General features: G+C 51.1%; 1 protein-coding gene across 1 annotated transcript; it reads left to right on the plus strand.

Annotated features, from left to right (window-relative positions):
• Positions 1 to 4886: 4886 nt before the first annotated feature.
• Cldn7 (claudin 7) lies at positions 4887 to 7126 on the plus strand. The gene is given in 4 exon segments (NM_031702.2): positions 4887 to 5508; positions 6296 to 6460; positions 6572 to 6656; positions 6784 to 7126. Coding segments are annotated over 4 exon segments (636 nt in total). The 5' UTR covers positions 4887 to 5285; the 3' UTR covers positions 6947 to 7126.
• The last annotated feature ends 277 nt before the right edge of the window (positions 7127 to 7403 follow it).

A 7403-nucleotide genomic window follows, 5' to 3' on the forward strand; every position in this document is an offset into this window, starting at 1 on the left:
CATCCAGGACTACAAAGTATAAATAAATAAATAAATAAATAAATAAATAGAGTTGCTGGTGGCACATACCTTTAACCCCAGCACTTAGAGGCAGAGGCAGGACAAGTTTGAGTCCTGGTAGAGCGCTTGCCTAGCAAGCACAAGGCCCTGGGTTCGGTCCCCAGCTCCGAAAAAAAAAAAGAGCATCTGTGCTCTTCTGGAGGGTCTGGGTCAGAATCCCAGCACTCTGTGGTGACTCACAACTGTCTGTAACTCCAGTCCCAGGGATCTGACATCCTCTTCTGGCCTCTAAGGGCGCTGCATGCATGTTGTGCACAGACATACACGCAAGGCCAGATGCCCACACACATAAAATGAAAACATTAACAACGAAACAAGACTGCAATGGGTAGATGGTTGGAATGTTCCATGACAGCACCTCTGCCTCCCGAGACTGAAGGCTAATGGCCCCAGTGACCACTCCCAGCTTAGTGTCATACCAAGGTGTGGCACAGGGGTCTGGTGACATCTAATCTCTACTAACATCAATAGGTCTCAGGGTTAAATACACCATACGACCCACCACACAGCACAGACTTTCCAGCACCAAGTGTCAGCACTGCCAACATTGCTCCTTTCGCCCGGTGGCATGAGCCTGCAATCAGAAAGACAGGAGGCAAGAGTGTCATTGCAAGTTTGGGACCATCTTACTCTCCACAGTGAGTTCCTGGCCAGTCAGGGTTACATTAGCAGATCCTGTCTCAGAACCTCTACCAAAAAAGCCAGGCGTGGTGGTCCACGCTTGGAATTCCAGCACTTGGGAAAAAGAAGTAAGGAGGGTCATGAAGTCCAGACCACCGTGGCCCATGAAACAAGACCTTGCCTCAAAAAACAAAACAAAACAAAGCAAAAGTCATAATCCTGCTTCAAATCAGTGACTAAGTTCCAAAGGGGCAGGCAGTGCAGGGCCTTTGCTCTCACTCTTCTTTTGCTCATAGCGTGGTTCTCTCCCGACTGACTCATTATTTAAGTCACTTGCTCAGAAAGTCGCCCTGATCTCGCTTGAGATTGGACCCAGCCTTTTACATTACTCTGCCTCATTACCTTCAAAACAACCAGAGTTTTATGTCTTTATTGCCCCGCTTCCTCCTTACAGAAAACAACCCAGAGGAGTAGCAGTGTCCTTATCTGTCTTGTCTACCAGTGTATCCCTAGGGTTCATCGCAGGACATTTATAGGCATTCAGGAAATGCTAGTGGGACAGTAGAGGAACTGTTGTTGTTTTTTCTCGGAATTCAAAATCTAGACACCTCTATACTTTACTGGGCAGCAGGGAAATTGATACTTAATCCATAAGTACACAAATAAAGTTTCAGACTATGAGAAGAACCTTGAAAGGAAAGTACAAGTAACCATGAGAGATGACCTGACTCAGCGTGGGTGGGGCAGTCAGGTCGGGCTTCCTACTAGAGCCACAAAGGACGAATTTCTTAGCTGGGCAGAGGAAGGTGGGTGGGGTGAATGGATTAAAGCACTCAAGCATAGAGAACAGAAAGGTGCTTTATGGGGGGTGGTGGTGGACGGAGGTTTAGAACATGCATAGTATGTTTGGGGGACAGTTGAGAGACAAGGCAGGTACGTAGGTCAGTAATCTAGAGTGACACTTAGGTGTAGCTCGGTGGCACCAGCACTGGTGTGAGGCTCTTGAGTTCAATCCACAGCAACAGAGGAAAAGAAAAAGTGCCATGGAATGATTTTTTATTTTACTCTTAATATTTATTTACTTTTATGTATATGTATGTATGTCTGTGTCCGAGTGCATGCAAAAGCCAGATCAGGTTAGAAGAGATATTGGAACTGGGCATGGTGACTCATGCTCCTGCTCCACCCCCTCCCCCAAGGGCTTCACTTTATAGCCCTGGCTGTCCCGGAACTCACTCTGAGGACCAGTCCAGCCCAGCCTCTAACTCAGAGATCCAACTACCTCTGCCTCCCTCGTACTGGGAAGAAAGTCATGTGCCACCACTGCCTGCCACGCTCCAGCTCCTTTAATCCTAGTAGTCCATTGGCAGAGGCAGGAGGATCCCTGTGAGTTCAAGGCAGTCTGGTCTACATAGCAAGTGTCAGAACAGCCAGGGCCACTAAGAGAGACTTTGTCTCAAAAAATGAAATAAGTAAAACATTAGTAAATAACAACAACAACAACAGAAACAACAACAACAACACAAGAGGCATCGGATCGCCTAGTACTGGAATTACAGAAGGTTGAGTCATCATGTGGATGTGGATGACAGAACACTGATCCTCTGCAAGAACAGAAAGTGCTCTTAATTGTTGAGCTGTCTCCCAAGCCCCTCACTGAGGGACTTTTTAAAAAGAACGCAAGGTTTAAGTATACAGAAAGGAAGTACTCTGGGGAGTGAGTTTAGGAAAGGCTAGGAGCAGACTGGTTTGGAGGCAGTTGTCTCCAGGTGACAACTAGATAGTAGCTAGGCCTGTGGTAGTGACGGTGATTCCTGAATATGCAAACAAGAGGAGAATGAGAAACACAGACTTTCAGAGCTGGAAGGCACACCCATCTGGAAGGCTGGCTTTAAAGTATCTATTTTTCTGCCTCTGCCGTCTTCCAAAAGCATGCAGCAACCACATCCAACCAGGAAACCACCTTAAAACAAAGCAAAGGGCTGGAGAGATGGCTCAGTGGTTAAGAACACTGACTGTTCTTCCAGACGTCCTGAGTTCAAATCCCAGCAACCACATGGTGGTTCACAACCATCTGTAATGGGATCCGATTCCCTCTTCTGGTGTGTCTGAAGACAGCTACAGTGTACTCATATAAATACAATAAATATAAAAAACTTTAAAAAAAACAAAACAAAAAACCCAACCAACCAACCAACCAACCAACCAAACAAACAAACAAACAAAAAAACAAAAGCAAAAACCCAGCTGTGTATAGAAGTTGACATCTATACCCGGCACTGGGCGGGGAGGCCCCGGTGGTCCTCTTGGGAAGTCCAGGTCTACACAGTGAGTTTGAACTAGACAGAGCTACAAGGTGAGATCCTGTCTCAAAAATACCAACCCACTCACCAAAAAACCAACCAACAAACCAACGAAAACCAAAACAAACCATCCCACAAAACAAAAATCCAAAAAGTCAAAAATAGACGCAAATAACAGAGTTCACGAAGTTCTGTATTCTAAACAAAAGCAGGTTAATTCTTCATTCTATACAAAAACAGGTTAATTATCGGCTGAACGAGAAGGACATTTAAAGATGTTTACTGGATAAATGGAGAACTTACAGAGAAATGTGTGAGGGGAAGAACTATCAAGAGAGGGGTCTGGAGAGATGGCTCAGTGGTTAAGAGTACTGCTCTTCCAGAGGACCCAGGTACAAATCCTAGGACCCACACTGCAGCTCACATCTGTCACAAGGGCCTGACAGCCTCACAAAAACATAACACGTGTAAACAAAAAAACAATGCACATACAAGTAAATTAAAGGGGCTGGGGATTTAGTTAGGGGCTGGGGATTTAGTTCAGTGGTAGAGCGCTTACCTAGGAAGCGCAAGGCCCTGGGTTCGGTCCCCAGCTCCGAAAAAAAGAACCAAAAAAAAAAAAGTAAATTAAAAAAAAAATCTAGCAAGAGAAGAAAGACCTGGGAGGTGGAAGGAGGAAGGAAGTTGTAGGAGAGATAGACTGAAAGAAACGGGTTAGGGGAGGCAGTGAGGGACACATTGTGCTACTGGGCTCCAAGGGTCTGGAAGGAGCAACCGTAGTCTGAAAGTGGGGGAGGAAATAAAAAGGCAGAAGGCAGGAAAAGGAGAAAGATCAACGGGAGGAATGAGAACCTTGGGAGACACGTTGGGAGGAAGGATGGGGTGAGTTTTGGAAAAGTAGGAAGGAATGTAGGGCTGAGCTAGGGTTTTCAAGGGATGAATTAAAGGCCACCCTGGGGAGTCAGATGCTAAAGTGGGTCGGAGGGGACGTGAAAGGGCACACAAATAGGTCCCTGGAAGCTCAGAATGAAGGAAAGAGAAAGTTTGTGGCTGGGGGAGGAGGTGAGGAAAATGGAAGATAAGCTGAAATGACAACCGGGGGAAGGAAATGTTGGGTGTGGCATGGCAGACTCTCTGACCTAGGTCTTACCCCTCTCCTCACCCTCGGATAGCTCCTTCAGGTAGAAGGAGCCTGTCTATTAGAGGAGGCGCTGACAGGCTCAGGTGCTAGTACATATACCAGTGGGTCTAGGGACCAGGCATGTGGGGGCTTTGGAGAGCCATGCTTTGTGGAGGGCTGCCGTGGAGGCTTGAGCAGTGAAGCGGAAGGTTGCTAGACTGTGTGTCTGGGTGCAGAAATTCCTAGAAGGGCGCAGCACGGGTGATTTTACTGTAATGGGTTAGGGCCTCTGAAGATGAGACAGGCCATGGTAGGAGACTAAAGACAAATGACCAAAGAGTGGAGGCGAAAGTCAAATAGCAGCGCCTGAGCCTGCGGTGGAAGGGTGGCGGGGAGCCTTCCCAGGGGCGTCTGCGGGCACTGGCTCCACAGCGACCCCGGAGCACCTGTACGGAAAAGAGAGAAAGGGGCCACCTAGAGTCTGCAGGGCAGACTCGGACCCCAGGGACTTCTGAGAAGCGATCGCCTATTCCCATCAACGGTTAGAGCCAGGCAAACGAAGGGGCGTGACCCTGGAGCTCGGGTTTCTTCCTCTTCACCTGGACAAGGAGGGGTAGGGGCCAAGACTTCCGGTTCAGGTGAGTGTCCCTTCGGTGACGTCAGGTCACTCTCGCCTGCCCCTCTGGTCCCGCCCAAGCTCCTGCGCTCCGGGTGCCCGCGGGGGCGCGTCCCCGACGCCCTCCGTATATATACTCAGGTGCGCCGCACCTGTTCGCCCGCACCTGCCGACTTCACCGCCTGCTCCTTCGCTGCGCACCGCAGCCCGGGACCCAAGGGCCCGCAGACTTTCTGGGGCCACGCCCTAACAGCCCCTCCACTTCTTGGGGAAGTCTCAGAGCACGCCTGAGGGAACCGCCTGGCCTTCGGGGACCGCTTTTGTCTGGAACCAGTCCTTCGAGCGAAGCCGGTTCCCTCAGTTGTGAGAGTGTCGCTTCACCGGAGGGGACGATTTGTGTTTGGCTCGGTTAACAAGATTTTTAGTTACCCGGTCAAAAAAATTTTTTTTCTCCTCTGGGTGACTTAAATCTCTATACAAAATTTCTTGTGTGGCTGCTCCCCAGATTTTTGTTTTACTATAGGGTCGCCCTCCCGGCGCGTCCCATCTTTTCTGAGACAAGGAAATGGCTAACTCGGGCCTGCAACTACTGGGCTTTTCAATGGCCATGCTTGGCTGGGTGGGTCTGATAGCGAGCACTGCTATCCCACAGTGGCAGATGAGCTCCTATGCAGGCGACAACATCATCACAGCCCAGGCCATGTACAAGGGGCTCTGGATGGAGTGCGTCACGCAGAGTACCGGCATGATGAGCTGCAAAATGTACGACTCGGTGCTTGCCCTGCCAGGTAAGATCGCGGGACGGACGGGACGGACGTGCTCGGGGTCAAGGTGGCCGGGGTTGGGTGGGGCAGGGCCGAGGCCGTAGGGCCGGACGCTCGGGGTTGCCAGGGAGGAGGAAGTGGAGGTCTTGGGCGCAGTCGGTGGGAAAGAGAGGGAGCGAGCCTGAGATCTGGCTGTTCCACGTGGGCCCACGCCCCTCCGCCCAGGTCGAAGGGGGCAGCCCTTGACGAAACACTTCCCAATCCCCGGGAGTCAGTGGTCTTTCTCTTCCCCTGCTTTTTTTTTCCGGACAAAAGAAGAAGAGGGACGTAGGTGCTCAGGGCCGCAGAATCGTGCCCTCGTTAGACGTGGGACCGCACTTGTGGCCTCTAATCTTATCGGCCGATTAGCTGAAGCCACAAAACCCGGTGGCCTCGATAGCAGGGCCAAAGCTAGGACACGCGCCGGTTGGTGTGGCCCAAGCGAGGGCCTTAGCCGCCACCTGCACTTCCCTTTCGCCCCCTTTCTCCCTTCCCCCCTACCTGGAGCGGTTTCACCGAAACCTTGGCGCCCCGGGCGGGTTCTGGAGCGCAGGGCGGGGCGGAGAGAGGAAAGGCCTCGGTGGCGGGGTGGGGGCGGGAACAGTCTGCACAGGGCCTACCTTGGACTAGGGGCCCCAGGCTGTCGGCGGAACTCGACAGGCGGACCACGGTCCAGGGGTTAGTGGGCGCGGTCTGCAGCGCTTAGACTGGCGCCATCCTAAGGCTACCTGCCATTTCCAGCAATGACCGCTTTCTTCCTCCTCCTCTGCAGCGGCCACGCAGGCCACTCGAGCCTTAATGATTGTGTCCTTGGTGTTGGGCTTCTTGGCCATGTTTGTCGCCACGATGGGCATGAAATGCACACGCTGTGGGGGAGATGACAAAGTGAAGAAGGCCCGCATAGCTATGACTGGAGGCATTATTTTCATCGTGGCAGGTGAGCCATGGGGGTCCAAGGTGGGACCAAAGCCTCACTCTTTCGTCCAGAAGAGCATAGCCAAGATCTTGGTCTGGACACCCAACACCAGAATCTTTTTTCTCTTTCTAGGTCTTGCTGCTTTGGTAGCATGCTCCTGGATTGGTCATCAGATTGTCACAGACTTTTATAACCCCTTGACGCCCATGAATATTAAGTAAGTATCCAGTCTAAAGACACATATGTGGACTTGGGACTTGGAGGACATCAAGTCCACATTTTGACTCCAATCCTCTCTCCCTACATCAAGTCCACATTTTGACTCCAATCCTCTCTCCCTACAGGTACGAGTTTGGTCCTGCCATCTTTATCGGCTGGGCAGGGTCTGCTCTGGTCCTTCTGGGAGGGGCCCTGCTCTCTTGCTCCTGCCCCGGCAGTGAAAGCAAAGCTGCATACCGTGCACCCCGCTCCTACCCTAAGTCCAACTCCTCTAAGGAATACGTGTGAGCTGGGGACCCCAGCCTGTGGGCAAGGTGTGAGGCAAAGGCCTCCTGGTCACTCCACCGCCAAACACCATGTATAGTTCCCTGTGGGAGGGGGGGGAGGGCCGAGGGGGGTGGGTGGGAGAGGAAGACAAAACATGGGGAGGGTGTGCTTTTGTACAGTAATAAAATTAAGTTTTGGAAATTAGGTCTTTTCAGGCTTTCTCCAGACGCAGACCCTTGCACAGAAGTTGGAACTAAAGTGTACCTACAGCACATGTAGTTCAGTGATGCCTCCAGGTCTTCAGCCCCTACTTTCTTAGGCCTAGTGCCTCAGCTTTAGTCTTAGGCTTTTACCTACTCTCCCTAAACTTCTTTCCCATTATTATTCCGTGTGCCCTAATGGTATATGGGTGGGTATGTGTAGGGCAGAGGATAGCTTTGTGCAGTGGGTTCCAGGGACTGAACTCAGGTCACTGGGA

Source organism: Rattus norvegicus, chromosome 10, assembly GCF_021556685.1.
Source record: "Rattus norvegicus strain SHRSP/BbbUtx chromosome 10, alternate assembly SHRSP_T2T, whole genome shotgun sequence".
NCBI classification, from domain to species: Eukaryota; Metazoa; Chordata; class Mammalia; order Rodentia; family Muridae; genus Rattus; species Rattus norvegicus.